Source organism: Leptosomus discolor, chromosome 14, assembly GCF_034619465.1.
Source record: "Leptosomus discolor isolate bLepDis1 chromosome 14, bLepDis1.hap2, whole genome shotgun sequence".
Classification (NCBI taxonomy): domain Eukaryota; kingdom Metazoa; phylum Chordata; class Aves; order Leptosomiformes; family Leptosomidae; genus Leptosomus; species Leptosomus discolor.
Window position 1 is genome coordinate 5,714,789 of NC_141404.1, and position 18,273 is coordinate 5,733,061.

The 18,273-nt window shown below is 48.9% G+C and overlaps 1 protein-coding gene across 1 annotated transcript; it reads right to left on the reverse strand.

The window, feature by feature from the left end:
* Positions 1 to 467: 467 nt before the first annotated feature.
* Positions 468 to 18,059, reverse strand: LOC104354484 (kinesin-like protein KIF19). The gene is given in 18 exon segments (XM_086472825.1): positions 468 to 547; positions 1,107 to 1,458; positions 8,877 to 8,998; positions 9,170 to 9,440; positions 9,704 to 9,731; positions 11,204 to 11,378; positions 12,340 to 12,493; positions 13,176 to 13,222; positions 13,225 to 13,297; positions 14,198 to 14,245; positions 14,248 to 14,288; positions 14,291 to 14,317; positions 14,320 to 14,347; positions 15,135 to 15,320; positions 15,940 to 16,074; positions 16,223 to 16,359; positions 16,950 to 17,037; positions 17,958 to 18,059. Coding segments are annotated over 18 exon segments (2,091 nt in total). The 5' UTR covers positions 18,057 to 18,059.
* Positions 18,060 to 18,273: the final 214 nt, after the last annotated feature.

Here is an 18,273-nt window from a genome sequence, read left to right on the forward strand (position 1 = left end):
GCCTTCCCTCCCATCGCTGCCACAAAGCCTGACTTGCACAGGCTTGGCAGCACTGGCCACCTCTTTTTAAATATCCATACTTGGAAATTGTCTCAATAACCACATTTCTAACATTTCCAGAAGGAAACTCCCAAAAGGCAGCATGTTCTGTTCATTCATTAACTTGTTGGAAACTTCAAGCACACGCATCACTCCTGGCTTTGCAAACACAAGAAGAATCTCAGCAAGCCTTGGTGCCTATAGCCCAACAAAACCCCAGAACGCTTGTTGTGTATCAACCCTGGGGCCAGAAATCAGACCCTGCTACTTGCACTGCCCGCGTTTGCCTCTCGAACACCTGATTCCAGCACAGCTTTCTGCTGCACAGGGTTCAGCTCTGCAGTGAAGTTTTGTGCACAAAGTTCAAGCAGGATTAACCACGTTAACAGCCCTCTCTGTAAAGCAACATTAAAAGCCGTGCTCTACCGTCAACAGAAACCCTCCGCCGAGGAGACTGTCCCCTGGGTTTGCTTTTGTAGCCGCTCGGCGACTCCAGGAGCAAGGCGGACTGCAGAGCAACACAGGAAAACCGCACAAGTGAGCTGTTACCCAGCCTCAGGCCCAGCACCGGCGGCAGAGGGGGGAACACCAACGTTTCACGGCTTGCAGAACAGGAACTGCCCCGCAGAGCCGCCCGCCACCCCACGGACCCAACCGCCTCCTCGCCACCGCCGAGGCGTGAGGGTGGGCAACGCCGCCCAGCCCGGCCCGGCACCCGACGCCCCGCGTCCCGACAGAGCCGTGCCCGCCCTACCTGGCACTCCGCGGAGAGCGGAGGGAAACGCCGAGGGGATGCCGGCTTCAGCTCATCACCGGAGCTCGCCCGGCCCCGCCGCGGGGCGGCACCCCCCGCCGGCACCGCCTCACCCGCGCCCCGCCGCCGCCACCCAACCCATCCCCTCAGGCGCCGACCCCCGGACCCTGCCCCGTCCACAGGCAGAGGCCGTTCCCACCCCGCCGGGGGCGGCCCCGCGCTCACCTCCCGCCCGAGCAGCGGAGCCTTCCTCTCCTCCTCCTCCTCCTCCTCCTCCTCCTCCTCCTCCTGCTGCTGCCCGTCCCGCCGCTACCCGGGCGCCGCCGCCGCCGCCTCTCGCGAGACGCCGGGCCCCGGAGCCCCCCCGCGGGGCCGCAGCGCAGGCGCCGCTCCGCCCGCCGGCGGGAGGCCCCGGCCCGCCCTGCTCCCCTCCCGCGGCCTGGCGGCGGCTCCGCAACGCGGGGGGCCGCGGGGGTTCGGGCGCTGTCGATGCGGGCAGGAGGGCGCGTAGGCCGGGGCGGGAGCGGAGGGGCTGCCCCGGCACCGGCGGGCAGCAGCCCCCGGGCTCCTTCCCGCAGCCGGAGCGAGACCGGGAGAACCAGGGGCAGCGCAGGCCGAAGAGGTGACTCTCTCCTCAGAGCTCTCTGAGGTGGGGCTGCCTTGCCCTTCGAGCGATCGACACAAGGAAAGTTTAACCAAAAACTCGTTTTTAAATGGGTTACGGGTTGCGTGGAGGGACTCGCGCCACGCTGTAACCCTGTGTGGGTATTTAATGTCCCTGCAGACTGGGGACTCGGGGGCTGCAGAGATAAGAGCCCCCCTCCAGCTCCTGCCCCAGGGACAGGACGAGGAATCGGAAGAGCCAGCAATGGATGCAACAGCCCTCGGCCTGAGATGGATGCACCATCCCAAGACCCAACATCGCTGCTTGCTGGCGCTCACAGATGTAGCCAGTTTCAAGCTGTTTTGTGGAAGAAAGCCCAGCTTTTTGGGTTCTAGCCCAGCAGTCTTTTATTAGGAGCAAAGTATAGATAACTAGATAGAGCAAGGCTAGAAAATGCTGCTTGAAAAGCCCAGAACAGTTTAAGCTCCCTTTGCTACTCTTACCATTTGTGATGGAGAAGAATCAAAACAAAAAGCCATTAGCCCAGCACTGAGAATGAGCGTGGTCCCGCTTTGCACAGGAGATGAGCTGCAGCCTCACCTCCAGCAATTGTCAAAGAACAGATGATAATTTACAGATTCCATCTCCGAGATTTCAATCCCCAACTTTTACATTTTTTAGCAGACTTGAAATGGAGATTTTACAAACAGGGAAATTATCACATGACATGGCTCCCTACTCTTCACAACAATCATGGCAAATTATCAAACTTACACAACCTCCCTTCAGAGATTCAGCCTCAAACTGATGCATTCGGCTCAAATATCCCACTCTTTGTGACTTTTCATGGTGATTCAGCCCAAAAGTATTTTGTGGAGATGTATATGCTTGGAAAACATTTTCCCCTCACTTCGGTGCTTCAGTGTTTGCAGGTCACGTGAGGTCCTGTAAATACAGGCTTGGCTCAAGACCTGCTGGCACAGGCTTGTTTTACACACAGTCTGTGCTTATTTTATCTGTGTGTCCTTTTTTTATATCTTTGTTTATCTGGACAAGTGTTCCCGACCTTCTGCTTTGCCATTGTACCTCTTCCTGCTTCTGTTTCATAAGGAAAATCAGCTGCTTGCTATACCAGCTTACACACTTGCATTGCATCCCCTCTTCAGGGGTTTATGGCATTTTATAAATAAAACTAATCTAAACTGCCACATCCGTGGAGTGAACCATCCCTCATCTTCCTGACAGAGAGCAAAGCAAGAGGCACAGAGGAATAGGGAGTGTACGCGGTGTCACGCAAGTCAGAAAGAGCAGGTAGGAGAATTCTTTGCAAGTGCCGCAGCTGTAAAGAAGGTTCTTCATCCATTTGAAAAATGCACGAACGTACCTGAGATTGTCATCTTAGATACTTCAGCAGACCTAGGAGGGAAGCCACTTGTGTTTGGGGCAAGGAGTCACTGTTTACTCAGCGCCATGACCAGAACCACTTTATTTGCAGCATATTTATAAAGCAGGCAAAACACTTTAAAAAAGACCCTTATGGAGAAGGCTGATGGCTGGAGACGTTTGTTCCGAAAAGAAAAACGCAATCCCATGGTTTACCTCCGGGCTAGATCTTATCAGGGTCTTCACCTATCACCATGCTACTTCTCCAGGCTGCAGTCAGATCTGAAATGCTCTGTAGATGGAAAAACAGCTTAGAGCAATCTCTGGCTGCTCTCACAGCCAAACATCTGCTCACCCAAACAGCATTCCAGGCGTGCGTTACACCTCCCAGCCTCACAGCAACACACAGGGACAGCAGGGAAAAACGAGGAAACTATTTCTCAGGCATTTACATTTGGTTTTAATAGTCAGGGAGCCTTTTGGATGCATGGGTGGCATCCACACTTTTGCCCTGGGAGAAAAAGGCAGCTTGGGCTCCATGCTGACATCTTCTGGGAGGCGAACACTGCTGGGAAAATGAGGTTTTCCTCTTTTGGACTCTGTTAACACCCTGCTTGTCTTAAACTGAAGCTAACAGCTAGAGCGCACAGTACAGAGGAAAGACTTGTGGTAGGGATATGGAAAAAGTCATCTACAACAACGTCCCTCTCCCTCCTGCTGGCTTTCCCTCTGCTTTTCAGCATCACAACACAGAAGCTAAAATACATTTTAAGGCACATCCCCCTGCATCTGCTTCCTCGATTTCCAGCAGTCTTGAAATTGCAATCCCTTGGGGCCACAGAGAGTCCTGCTCCCCCAGTGACTTCTATTTAGTGGCTGGTTCCCCAAGCGGGCAGCTGGCTGCTGCTTTTGCCGACTGCTGGCACCATCTGCAGGCCCTGCAAGTGAGGGAGGATGAAGTACTCGGTCAAGTTTCTCACGCTTCGATTTGAGTCTCATTGCCAGTCAAAATGGGGAAGAGACAGATTGCCATGGGCTGTGGAGGGGCGAGTTTGGCAAAGGCACTAGATCTGCACTTCGCTGCCTTAAGAAAATCCCAGGGTGACACTTTCAGTGGAAGCAGTGTGTTGTCACATGGCTAACTCAGATTAAACTTTGTCATTCACATATGGATTAGACTAGGATTATGAACACTTCTGAAAATGTTATTTCCTCTTCCTAAGAGGTTCTTTTTGGCTAAGAGGGAGATGGAGTGTAACTCATTCTGGAACATTGCCCATGTCATCTGTTGCAAAAAAAAAAAAAACAAACCAAAAAGGCTTAAAACTTGGCTGGAAAACCCTTACCATGTGCCTGCTTTCCCAACTGGCCTGTTTGTGTTGCATTTTCAGCTCTTCAGGTTCAGACTGAAACAGAGCAAGTGTTGAAGAATATAGTAGTGCCTCCTGAGCCAGCCAACCCGGTATTTCGTGTGCTCACCCTTGACTTGCTTCTGTAGGACCCGTCCTTTGATGCCATCAGTGTTGCTCTGCTGGATGGTGCTTGCAGGAGCATCGTCTTTTGGCAGCACTTCCAGGGGAGTCCCCTCTATGAAAGGCAGGGAGAGCTTCATTTTAAATGGTGGGAGCAGAGCACAGTTTAAAAACATTTTGCAATGCATGAGTCACTAATAGCTAGCCAAAATAAATTATGGCATTGTAAATAAAAAGTTAACCATTTTTTAGTTAAAAAAATAAATAAATAAAAAACAATTAGCATCAGTAAGCACCTCTTGCCAGAATGGGGAAGGATTCTGGCTACATTTCAGTAGGATTTGGGTGTCCAGTTCCCCTAACCTCATCCTGGCCTTGTGTGTCTGCACAAAGCAAAACAACTGACGCTGACAGCTGGTCAGTGCAGCCTGTCATGTCTTGGTCTCCTTGCTGAGGCTTGGTTTGGATGTGAAACTGCCTGAATGACTAGACCGAGGTCAGTGACTTGGTGCACGTGAACCCAACTGAACACTAATTCCTCCAGCATAGTTGAGGCAGTGGTCTGCAAAGGATATGCTTTCTTACCCATCAAAACCAAATTAGACCATATAAAAAAAAAATCAAGATCTGATTACTAATACTTCTGATCATTAGCCTTTACTCTGGCTTATTTCTCACATGACAATCCATCTTTTCCAAAAGAGGTGATGCAGGATGTCACCAGTGGCTCTTTGGCCCCTGCCTGAATGGTGGCTGATAGGAACCTTGAGCTTTCTGGCAATGGATATTCTGCCTGCAGCTTTTGGCTGATGGGAGAGTCTAGCTCGGCACGGGTGGTTGTCACAAGCTTTGTCTGTACTGGGGCTTGAGGGAGTCCAATGCTTAGCTTTCGAGATCTGAAAGACACCAAGTTGAGTTGACCTCAGCGGTGATGTCTCTCACCTCTGACTGTTGCCACATTGTACCAAAAAGATTCCCTTCCCACCTGACTGGCTTGGCTTGCTGTTAAGGCAGGAGGTCAGGGGCATTACAGAAGAATAAAAACATTGAATTATTTCCTCATGCAGTTTATACTATTCTTCTCTTACTATTCTTCTCTTACTCAAACCTCCCTAGCTCCACTGGGTCTTCTGCTCAACCCGTCCCCTTCAGAAAGACACATAAAGGACCTACCCTGTGGAAGTTCGGTTTGAGAGAGCAAGCTCTTTTCCTTCTGGCTGTCCTCTCAGCAGGTATCTCCTGGTCTGTCCTGTTCTTCAGCGCTCCCCTGGCTGGGGAGTACAGCTGGCTCACAGCTGCAGGCTCCGATGGCAAACCCCCAGTACATGCACTGTCTCTCGTCTGACAATCTGGGGTGGAATCAGCCTCCAGATACCTCAGCTCAAGCATGTCCTCCTCAGAGAAGTGGGCTGAGAAGTCTTTGCTCCCAGGGTCTCTGTGCTGGGCTCTGGAACGGTGACTGGCTGCAATGAGGGAGACGCTTTTGGTGTTGGCAGCAATTTCCTCCAAAGTCTCCAGACTCAGTGGAACAGCAGCAACGTCTGCAGGTGACTTTTTCCCATGAAAGTCTAGAGAGGTGGGGGAACACAGCCTGGGAGTCATCTTTCCTGCAGGCACACCTGTTGGTTTCTGCTAAACATCAAAGCAATTGCAGCATAATTTGCTTTTCATTCAAAGCTTTTATACTTTTCCCCTTCAAAGCACTTTCAAACATTTGGAAGACAGTAAATCTCACCTGAAATATTTTTATAGTAACTTCTAGGTAGAGAGAAACAAAGGCAAAGCTTTTTGGCTGTGTGTCTCCCATACAGAGCCGTTGCTACAAAACGAGTCAGCCGGCGAGCAAGAAACTGTTGAGCTTCTAAGTCTCCCTCCTGTTCCAGGGTGCTGAGTGAAATCAGTTTCACCAGATAGTCATCAAATCAGGGTCTAGCAGATCAATTAATGCCATAAAAGGAGGTGATCATCCTGGACAGCACAGGTCCCCTCACACCAGATCACATGGGGCATCGCTATTTACAACTCCCATCACTCCACTGGACACGCTGGAGACAGGGTGATTTACACAGGGAGAGCCCAAATTAGAGGAGGCAGCTAAGCCTTGGCCTCTTAAGTAAATGCCAGGCTTTAAACCCAAGGCCAGCGCTCCAGGAGTGATTTTATTGCCTGCCAAGGTTTACCTGCCTCACATGCAATAGATTTAGCTGCCGTTCATGTTCTGTCATCATAAGAGGAAGGTGCTATCCATGGCAAACGTGCCTTGAATTCAGGTCCTGCCATACTGACCCGCTGAACTGGGCTTTTTGGAAAAGCAGAGAAAGTTGGGCTGAGATGGTGTAAGAGTCAGTCCGAAGAACAGCACTGTCTCAATCTTGTCATCAGGGATATGGACAATAAGGTACCCCAAAAGTTAGGCTAACATCTTGACATGAACCTGCAACGGCCTGCCTGAGACGAAGTTGCTGATCCCGAGACTGGAATGCCAGGCTTGTAAGGTCATTATGCCCTGCACAGAGCAAAGACGAGAGCTGAGCAACTTGTTCATCTGGCAAAAAACAGCCAAAAGATAAGAGTGCTGGTGTCTGCTTCTCCCTTCTGGAAACCTTGTGAGGGGAGATAACAGCTGAAAGAGGGAGCCTTGCGGAGGCAAGACGGCTCTGTTTTGGCTGAAGAGTGCCATGTACAAACACCCAGGGATGGAGAGCTGCATGATACAAGGAGTGCCATGCCGTTCTCCGGTACCAGGGATGATCCTGAGCTGGTAAGGTGGACCACATAACTGCTGTCAAGAAAGGTTGATCAGCATCGACGGAGCCAAGAAGAGGCGGAGGTACAGAGGAGCAGCAAGGTGTGTTACTTGGTGTAGAAGATGGCTCCTCAGCAACCGAACCTTGGAAACTTTCCCCACCAAGGATCACAACGATCGTTAGGACCGGCGGGACGCTGCCTGGACCTGGGACCATAGGGATGTCTTGGACCCGTGGTGGTAGCTATCGATCTCTTTTCACTTTACTTTTCCCTTTCCTTTCACCCTCTTTACCTATCACACGCCACTTTATGGGTGAACAATAAAGTTTCACTGTTTGATTGAAGCAAACCGCTTTGGCGTGGTCACCTTAATTTTGCACTTCAAGATCACGGCAAATGAACCATCATGAGTCCACTGAGTGGACTGTGACAGATGGGTCTCCAGAGACCCCTTCTTCTTACAGGGTGTTGTTGTAGATGATCTGCAACTGCCACTGTGAAAAGAATATGCCAAGATGTTAACAGATAAAAGCATGGGCCGTTTATCAACAGGGAGAGATGAAACACGTCTAGATGAGAGCTCTCAAGCTGTGAGGAAAGCCAGAAACCCGGTAAACATGGTGATAAAGAACACAACAAGGAAGGTTCAGGATTCATGAAGGAGAGAGCTTTTGTCCCCTGATCCTCACAAATTTTGCTACTTTATTTGGTTTAAATGCTTGCCAGTCAACAGAGGCAAATCCAAACATTTCCCCCATAGCCCTCTCTACAGAGAAGATTCTGTTAAAACAGAGCTACTTTGCAAGAGCAGTATACCAGGAAACTCCTTTCTAACAGATTCCAGTTTCTAGAGGTTTATCCAGTTTGATATCTCCCAGCTTTGGGGACTTAGCTGGGAGCTGCCAGGTCCCCATGCCCTACAGAATAAGTCTAATAATGAGAAAGATTCGCATTACCTGTCTGACTCAAGAGTGATGAAGGGAATGACAAACTTCACCCCCCCAGGGAAGATCCTTCGTGTTCCCAGGTAGACCCTTTCTGACTTCATCTTTATTTAGATCCAGATGCTGACCTACATCCAGGGAAGGGCTATTACGGGGCTGCAGGAAGAGGGAAGAATGAAATCCGCAGCAGATTTTTCTCACTGTAAAGCCCCTCCTCTAGCCCTGGCTCCCAGCCTGCGGTCACAAAGACACTCTTGATACTTCATGTGCTTTTCCATAGTTCCAGCCACCTGCTATTTGCTCCCCTTCTGTGGAAGGGCACCCGAAGTAGTTTAATCTCTCATACAACGACATCACTAGCATTAAGTTTATTATTCCAGGTGAAACCCAACTCCTTGCCCCATTCATTCTAGGCAATCATAATAAACAGGAGATGGTGCTGCTTGGACTCCCTGCTGAAGACTGGCAATTTCCTGGCAGCTCCTTACTGTCTCAAAACACGCACAAGTTTTCCAAAGACAAAGGGGCCAGCAGCATCTTTCCTTTCTTGTAGGAAAGACCTGAAGACCTCAATAACGACTGTGCCATGAGCAAAGAGAGGGCTCCAGGGAAGATGGTCTCTACCACCAAGCCAGTTCTCTCTCTTGAAGCTTAACACAGTAGCAGCCGGGAGGATGAACACACCGACTCATGCACAGCCCTGCCTGGGTCCTTTTCTGTCTCTAAAAGCCTTATTAATTCTCTGAGTCGAAGGGAAGGAGGGAAGGAGAGCGGAGCTCTAGGGAGACAACACATTCATAAGACAAAGCTCTGCACAGCCCCTGACTGGCACCAGGTCCCAGCCAGGCTTTGGGTGTGGATGAATCTATGGCCATGACACAAGATCATGGGACAGCATGGATTCCCCAGCACAAAGGTCAGCTCTGCCTTACCCTGAGCACGCTGGACATCTTTGAATGTAGCAGAAGCAAGTGGTTCAATGTCCCCTCCTCCAACTCAGAGAGGTGCAGGTGGTGTAACCTCACCAGTGCCTCTGGGACAAGAATGTTCTGGGCTGGAGAAGACATGGGGAGGAAGAGTTAAAGATCACTTCTAGAGAAAAGGCTGAGAGCTGTGGAGTCATGACATCCAAGACAAGGTTTTCTGGGTGGATTGTTCTCCAGTTTGCCATCAGAAAACAAAACTTGGAGATAATGATAGAGCAGGGGCAAATGTGCTGCTTTACCTTTTATCAGCATCTGCTGCTGCTGAATAATTTCTTCACAGAGTAGCATATGCTGCTGCAGGTGCTGGATCGCAAAATCCTTCTGGCACAATGGATTCTCCTTGTGCAGTGTATTTGCCTGCAGCTCTGTGTTGCCAAGCTCAAGCTCGTGGGCTCTGCAGAGGAGCCTTTGCACCTCCTGCTGATCCTCACTGGTGATTTGTCTGGGGAAAAACTCCTCCATCTGGGAAGCTTTTTCCTTGGCAGTTGCTGAGTGCTGCTCCAGCTCTGTCTGAAAAAGACAGATAGAGGTTTGTCAAGGAAGCTTAGCTTCTTGGGGTAGCAAAGGCATCTGAGCAAATCGGTGCTGTGTCCTTCATGCTGAGATTAAAATAACATCTACAAAAAGTATTTTGCTTGTTCCACTAGCAGCCACCATGTTTCACTCATGGCAGATACATCCAGATGCACAGTCCCTGCCTAGAGGAACTCACAAACATTAACGTTGGCTACCAAAAATAATCACCAAAATTTATTACCAAAACACTGACTAACCGGTGAGTGACAAACCCTCAAAATGTCCCTGAAAGGGGAAATGGGAAGAATTAGCTCATTTATGGGTGGACAAGCCCAGTGGGTGCTTTTCCCTCATCCTAAAAAACACAGGGACAGAGGCAGGATGCAAACATCAGTGTTCCCACGCTGATTCCTTCAGCAGCCCAAGATATTTAGGAGTCCAGCTGCAGTACAGGTGCCACACTGTTTTTGCAGTGCTAGCCCAAAGGCACAAGAATCTCTCTGAGTTATGCTGCTGCCATCCTGCCTCCAAGCCTCTGCTGGACAGAGGTCAGACTTGTGACCATAAGGGCACCTTCACCTCCTTACCCTCACGGCCACCTTCTGCCAGCAGCAGGTTGATCTCTTCTCTTGCTACTGTAACTTCATGAGGTTCAGGTGGATCTACGATATCCACTTCCCTGTCTTTCTCCTCTGTGTTTTCATCTTTCTCTTCCTTTGCTGGCTTGTCACACTTACATGCACCCTGAGCCTTCTGTCATTCCCAGCTGCCAGCAAAAAAAAAAAAAAAAGAAAGGAACTTCTGGGACGCAGTGACATAACTCTAACAATGCATGCATAGACCTTTATTGTATCTGTCCAACTTCTTCTTCCATGACAGCAGCAGAACTAATTAGTCCCGGCTGTTCTGGAGCTGGACAAACCGTGCAGAAGAGCACAATTAACTTCCTCCTGGTTGGAAGTCTACAAAAGAGGCCTCCTATGTGATCTTTCCATGGCAAGGAGAATAGTGCATTTCCCAACCTCATCACAAATTGTTGCCTGTTCACAGGTACTTGTTGAAGATCTTTAATGTCCTGAAGACTGTTTTAACTACAAATGACCCAAATCCTAAGGGGCTGTAAAGTTTACAGAGGCATTAAGTGGGTGACTAGTGATAATGAGAGGGAACTGACACCTACTGATAGTTTATCCGAAAGAAAGGGATGCTGCTGCTTTCTCTGGTATGAAATTATGCCCAGATGCAGTGCATCTGGATGGAAAACACTTCACAAACACAGGTGACTGGAACGTGGAAGGACCAACAATCCCCATCTGTGCTGCCACCAGTTTTTCCATTAATACTACCACTTGTACTTTCAGTCTTGAGTTTAAACTTTATGATAGGGATAGCTGGTTGCCTTACAGAGCAGCACCATGTGCAGGCTGCAGTCTCCTTACAAGCACCAGGAGGGATTAGGGATGTGTTTCTCAATAGCAGAAATCACCCCATTGCAAATATAGCACCTTAACCTAAGGCACCGTCTCGTACGGACTTAAATCCCTGGGTACCTTTTGCAGACACCACCCTCCTACATTTTTCCTCATCACACAGGTCAATCTCAAACCTGCCCTCCATCTTTCTGCTTGAGCAATTAAATACTCTCTTTAACCATCTTTTTGTCATTTTTGTTGGGGGGACCATGGGATATTAGCATTTCTCATGGTGAGTTTGGAGGTCCACGTATAAACTGTGCTTAAAGCTAAGGAGCTGCTCACTCTGTGACTGTTAGAAGGTGCCTGCAGGTATCAACATGCAGCTCCAAGTTGCTGTTTTCCAGCTCCATTGGGCTGCCACACATCTCCATTTGCCCCCTGAAAGCCCCCATCAGCTGTGCCCGCAAGGTGTTCGTTACTTGGCCACTGTGTGCCTCAAAGCCTTGGTGCCCCTCTGCTGCAGAAGACACTTCTGATCTCACGTTAAGCCAGCTAAACTTCTGCCAAGCCCCGACAAGACTACTCTGGGATGAAGCCGCTCGGTCCACATGTTACAAGGCGTTCGTTTATAGCTCTGCTTCATTCTGCAGTCTCTTGAAGTTAATCATGTGCTTAAGAAACCTGATATACCTTTATGATTGTATTATTAGCAATAAATAGGTTTCATTGCTGCTGCTTTTGTGAGCATTAAGAGGATACTGCATTGCAGGGACATCTCTTCCCCCTTTCCACCCGTCAAAAAGAAAAAGTATCGGTTTTCTGTGCTTGTTATCTAGAAATGACCTTGGGTATTGGTAGCAGAGACCTATTATACCTTGTGTCTCGTCTGTCAGAGAACTTGACTATTTTTATTTCATTCTTTGCCAGATTCACTGACAAAAGGAACAATCCCCAGGGCAGAACAATCAATGTTTTAAAAGCTTCACCCTGCCCCACTCCCTATTTTATTTTTTTTAATTAAGTGCAACGAACCATACAACAGAGCTCCGTGTCCTGACACAGCCTCAGAGCCCGTGATGACGCAGGCTACAAACTCGGGCACCTCTCCGTAACAGTCAGGACTTCCCACAGCAAATGCTGCCACTTGATGTCAAAGCTGTTTTCAAGGGCAGGTTTGTGAAATTTAACACAATTTAATGTTGGGGAAGATGCTGAGAAGGTTGAATGTGTTGCACAGCATCACAACCTACATCATAGACAGGCTCACACGGAAAAACAACTTCAGCTCCCCTGTCTGCCCCCACTGCCCATCAGACTCTGTTCTCTTCTCTGCTTCTCTACAAGCATTGCTGAACCAGCTTCCCCCAGCTACATCTGCACGGAGGCTGATCAAGCACTACCACAACCTGTCCGCACAGCTCCTCTCCCCACTCTCTTCCCTCCAGATACCCCAGAACAGTTCTTGCTCCTGGCTCTACCTTGCAGAACCCCGAGGTCAGAGCTGACTGCACTTTTCTCCTTCTCCTTGTTTTCAACCCTTGGCTTCAGACACTCAGTCTCCCTGCAGAGGTCTGCAATAATGCTGGTGCATCGATCGATGTGGCAGGAGATGTTCTGCAGGTTACATTTTACCTGGTGAGCCAGAATGTGAGAGCATTTTTCCCCTGGTCCGTTATTGGTGCAATGGCTGCAAACAAAGCTATGCTTTCAGTTGGAGGGGCACTGAGTCCTGTGACAGGGAAGAATTTTCCCTCATGAGTCAGGAAACAGTAAATTAGTGATCTTCCCTAATTCTGGGAAGGTAACAGAGAAAAGCCAGGGACCCTGTGTCCACGGGGAAAACACAGAGATCCACAAAGAGTGAAAGCCCTGTGTAGATAGTTGTTCATCTTGCTTCACACCACAAGCCTCTCCATTTTATTCCTCCTTTCTGCAGCCCTTTGGTTCCTCTTCCAGGCCCAGCATCCCCACTGGAACATTCCACATACATTGACCTCCCAATAGTCATCTTCCAACCATCATTCCTTATGTTCTGCACTCAGGTCCATGCTAGGCTCATCATCCTCTGCCTTTCCATTATTCTGCTCCCTTGTTTTGACCGCCATATTGCTCTTCTCATCCATGACCCACACAATTTGCTTTCCACTGTTCCCTTCAGCTGCTTTTCTTCTATCACTCACACTCAGCCTTTACACCACCCTGCACTGCCCCCTCCTGAAGTTTGTTCTCCCTTCATCCACTACATCTCCTATTACCACTCTGCAAGCTTTTCATCCCTACCCCCCACCTCTTGGCGAGTTGTTTGCACATTTACTTGTGTCTTGATGTTTTTTGCTCATTAGGCATAGATAAGGTCATTCAAGATTCTGCAGAGGAGGTGCTGGCTAGGCTGATATGTGCCATCATAACAGGCCTGCTGTTGCCCCCTAACGAGTCCTAGAGGGATGCAGCACTGATGTGTTCAGTGGACACCACGGGCTTGCTGCTTGGAGGTAACCACTGTGGCTGGGTACCCCTGCGGTTCATTGAGATTCTAGTGGAGAACCCAAATTAGGAGTGAAGGAAATGGTGGTAAAAGACCATTCATTAGGCCCTCTCTCCATCAACAGCAAGATCAATAAGTAATTAACTTTCTACAAAAGAAGAATTTTTACGAGAAAATTGCAGTTTCCACAAACGGGGCTGGCAGCTTCTCAGTGCTGCTCACACAGAAGCCTGCCCTTTTCTCCATCCCTTTCCCTCCCCACTATCCTCTAGAAAACACATCTGTCAGGCAGTGACAGTGGTGCTCAGCACCAAGGCTCGAGGTGAGGTTCATAAATGAAGTTGTAAAGTATCCATCAAATAACCAGTGTAGCAAAGAGCTACTACTGCAACCTTTCTGATTTCCTAAGGGAGGGACAACTTATGACAGCACACAGACACCCTCAGTCTTTCTTCCTCCTGCCTCAACATCCAAATTTATTGGCCAATTTCAGCCAAATCTTGTAGAAGGGGTGAGACATTCAAAGGCAGTAAGTTAATTTAAAAAATCACCGGTCGCCTGTGAGCTTAGAGACATATGGCTCGAATCTATAGGATTTCCTTTACCCTGTAGGAGGTCCCTTCTTAACTGCAGAGATCACACGACAACATGCTTGTAACAGAGACAGCACTGTCCAAATCAAGCCCTGATTGCATTGCAAAGCTCATGCAAGACCCCGGAGAAGCGTTGAAAGCTGGATAAAGACAATGCACAGAGCTATCCAAGGATCAGCTCTCAAGCCTTGTCTGGTTTGAGTGGTGATACCAGCAACAGACACACCAAGCTCCTTGCTGAACCGCAGCGTACAGTACCTTCAGCAGACATGTGAGTTTACTGTCTCAAAAATTGACAAACTGGGCCCGACTCCCCCCTTCTTGCTCAAAGCGTTGATGCAGTTGCCAAAGCCAGCAGTGAGCAGTTGATGTGGGCTCTTCTTTCATCCTCTTGCCCCAGTTCTGAGTCTGTTGGGAGAGGAGGGAGGGAGGGGGGAACAGACAGACAAAGCACATGCTTCAGAACAGTGGGTCTGTGCCTGGGGAAGACGTGTGGCATCACCAGGGCCAAGGTTTGGACGTCAAAGCAATGCCTCCTGCAAAATCTACCTGAAAGTGCAGGGTTAAACCCCACTCTGAGGCGCAGAGGTGCTGCTCAGAGTACTTTTCTTGGAACAGATAACTCAGCTCTGACCTTTTGGTTCTTAAAAGATAGCTATTAATTATCTTCTAAAGATTCTTTCAGAAATTAAGATGCATAACTGCATCACTCCAGAACTCCTGATCTCGGTAGAAATACTGGGTATGTAAAATCTCTCTCCCTCAAATCACCTCCCCAAGTTCCAAGGTTTCTTCCTTCCCGTAGGAGCCTGCTGCCTTATTTTCCACCCACCAGCATCCCTCTGTTCCACTGGTACCAGCTTTTTCTCTGACAGCCCAGCTGATCCCTGCCTAACAGACCTCAGCTTCTCTTTAGATGTGAAACTCGCTGCTGCTTTTTCAGACCTGAGAAAAGGCTGCACCGAAAAGCTAGTTAACATTTTCCCCATTATACTAGGTCTAATAAAAGATATTACCAATATCATCAAACTCTGTCTTTATTTTCAGGCTATCCCAGGCACAAACTACTGCTCTAAAGCAACAGAGGAGCACACAGTGCTGGTGTCCCCAGGGAGAAGGGCAGGCATGCACACCCTGCCTGGCAAGCCGGGGAATCCAACTGCTCTCATCCAAAGCTGCCGAGCTCCAGCCGTACCTGGGCTGCTCTCTCTGACCCTGCCGAGCCGACCACGAGAAGCTTTCCGATGCGCGCATCCTCGCCGATCGCTTTCCTTCGGCTTGTCTGCGTCACCGTCACCTGCAGCACTGCGTGCGAGCGGCGGGACGGCTGGTTGGCAGCAGCGGGTTCCCGCGTGCGTCGCTCCTTTCCTTTCATGAACCGCTGCGTGATCCGAGCGGTACAGAAGAGCCCGCAGAGACGTACAGCTCTGCCTGAGCCGTGGCGTGGCCTTCCCCATGGACTGCACCCCTCACCCAGGGCGCAGGCAAACTCTGGTGCTGCTCATGCTAGCAGGGGTTTTGCTGGTGGTTTTCCTCAGATCTCTCCCTTTGGCTTGTAAACTTGGAAGTGAGGGGTTTTTTGGGGTTGGGGCCGTTTTCCTGGGAGGCCTGTTTGTCTCGTGTTGAAGGCACATATAGAAGTGCACATCACTGTACCTCAAAGGGGTTTCATTATTTCTTCTCCTTCTCCAAATTGTTTGTTGACACATGTACACAAATCAAAGCACTCTTGTCCTTCCAGGAGAGCAGCCTGCACCCTGGAGAAGCAGAGCTAGCAGGAGGTTAGCTGAGGATTTTAGCCTGGTTTCTACCACTCACACGGCTCCATGATGAGCCCTTTCCATACAATTTATCCCATTAATCCAGTTCCACCAAGGCCCTGCTACAAAAGGTCCTTGCTACCAAGTAAGGCACAGGCAATAGGAAAGCGTCAAGAAAGTTTAACGTACCGATGCATGAAACACAAACCCCCTCCCTTTCCCCTCACTGTGGCCCATAGCCCAAGGTACCTCCTGAGCATTCATGGTGGAGACTTCCATAATTCCTGCTATCTGGATGCTGCCTCTGGGGTCCTCTCTCATGTCTAAGAACCCCAAGGATGGGTTCAGGAGGTCACGGATCACTTTGTTATAGATCTGAGGGTAAGAAATGAGGGGCTGGTGTAAGACTAGCACTGGGTCCTTAGATCTGCAAAAAGGGTTGAGTTGATACAGTCTCAGACTCCCCACTTCCCATTACACCTGCTCCACAGAGGTTGGATCCAAGGCAAAACAGACACTTCACCTCCAGGTAGGACATGGAGACTGTGTAATCCATCTCCTCCGTGGTAGCTTCGAGGGCCTTAAAGAGGTCATCAAGAGCACGGATGTAAATCCCTGGTTCACAGTCTGTCCCCAGCGTCACGTAGGTTTTTCCTGCTCCTGTTAAAGACAGAAAGAAGAGCAGTAAAGACCGACTTCCATGCGAGCAAGTTTCCACAACAGATAAAGCCTGGTGTCCTACTGATTTCTGTCCTTCATCCCCTGACTTCCTCCAGTTGCTCATCCCACGATGACACAGCTGCAGGAAAGACATGGCACGTGCCATCCGAAATGGGTAGGAAGAGGACTTGCAGATGGGCAGACAGGTAGGTTAACTGCTCACCTAGGTGCTCAGAGCTAGGGTAAAAATGTATTTTTACCTAGTCTGTACTCTATAGGTACTTTCTACAGCTTTATCTGTTCTCCTGAGATCAGTCTCCAGTGTTACACAGCTGCCCTCACCACCTCCTCCATTTTAATGGGAAGATTTGTCTCCATTGAACTCTGCTCCAGTTGAGTGACAGCCCAAACAGAGCAGCTTCACTGTTACTGTAGCATTAAAGGAAGACTCACGCTTCCTGATAAGAATAGTATTTTAATGCTTCAGTCTTGTCCTCACAGTAAGCAGTTAATTAACATTTGATTAATTTCTGGTTTGTACAGATACATTTTATTCCTCTGGCACAGTACAGCTACAGGGACTACTTCACCTGTTGGACCACATGCAAAAATGGTTGCACTGTAGCCAGAAATGACTCCTCCTACCAGGCTTTTGGTAGTGGACACATATCCTTCCTCCTAATTCAGTCAAAAAAGCTTAAATTTTTGGTCAGGCACAACAGCTGTCCAAATGATCTATACCTAATTGCATTCCCAATGATTTTCTCGCTATGTTTTACAAATTCCGTGGGCTTTGGAACGATTCATGAGACACTTAGATTTTGACACATCATCAAAATGAGCAGAAAAGCACAGAGGTTTATTGAATTTTCTAAAGGTAGGCAAGATGCAGAAGCTTACTGAAATAAATGTCCCTAAATATCATTATTTTCCTGGACTCTGAACGTGGAATGCTTTGTTTTTCCTTTGTGTCTGCTGAAGAAGGGAGTAAATTCTCTCCCTGACCTTATCCTTTATTGAGAAGTGCCACCGGGCCTCCAAAAAAAGTCTCAGGTAGCATACAAGGGTGCTACGCTGACGTTTCGCGTGAAAGAGAACATGGATGACTGCATTGCTTGTGAGAAGCAAGGCTGCAGTCACATCATGGTGATCTCAAAATGCAGGTGCTGATGAAATCCTCGTACTGCACCTCGCCTCTGTCTGCAAAACACAGCTCAGTAAGGGCACCAGAGCTCACTGCAGAACAACAGAGCCACAGGAAAGAAGTGTGTGAGCAACAGAGCCAAATAACGTGTCAATGATCTTATTCACTGGAAACCTTGGGAGACAAAGCTCTTCATCTCTGCCCAGGTGTGTTGCACCTGGGGAGTCCCGATGAGGGAGGCAGAGGCAGATTGAATACTGCACGTGTCTCCCCACTCCTCTGACCAAAGGAAAACCCTCACAGTCCTCTCACCTTCAGCACTGTCATCTTTTATCCGGGTGACAGGTAGCCTCTGGGATGGGCAGTTCTACTCACCTGCCGAAAACATTTGTCTAAGCAGGGAAAACAATTCTAATCTTAAGCCTTTCTGTTAAAAAAAAGGGAAGGATGTTACCTGGGTTGGTCTGTGATCAAAACCCATGTCAAATACAAGTGTTTTTTCTTGGGATCTGTTAGCTTGCAAGATGTCATCTGGATCTTCACTTGGATCCATCAGGACCACCCTCTGTTATAAAATAGTCAGAAGAACCACTGTTATGTCTGGGTTCGGTTAACGGCCTGTTGGGATTTCTTGCAGCACTGTCACCATTGTGTCTCTTGGCCAAACGAACACCACACTACAGCTTTGCGTGGAAAACATGCTTACATGCACAATGCCAGGGCCAACAAGCTATGTTTTGTAACTGATGTTGCAACTTCTGTAATTTAGA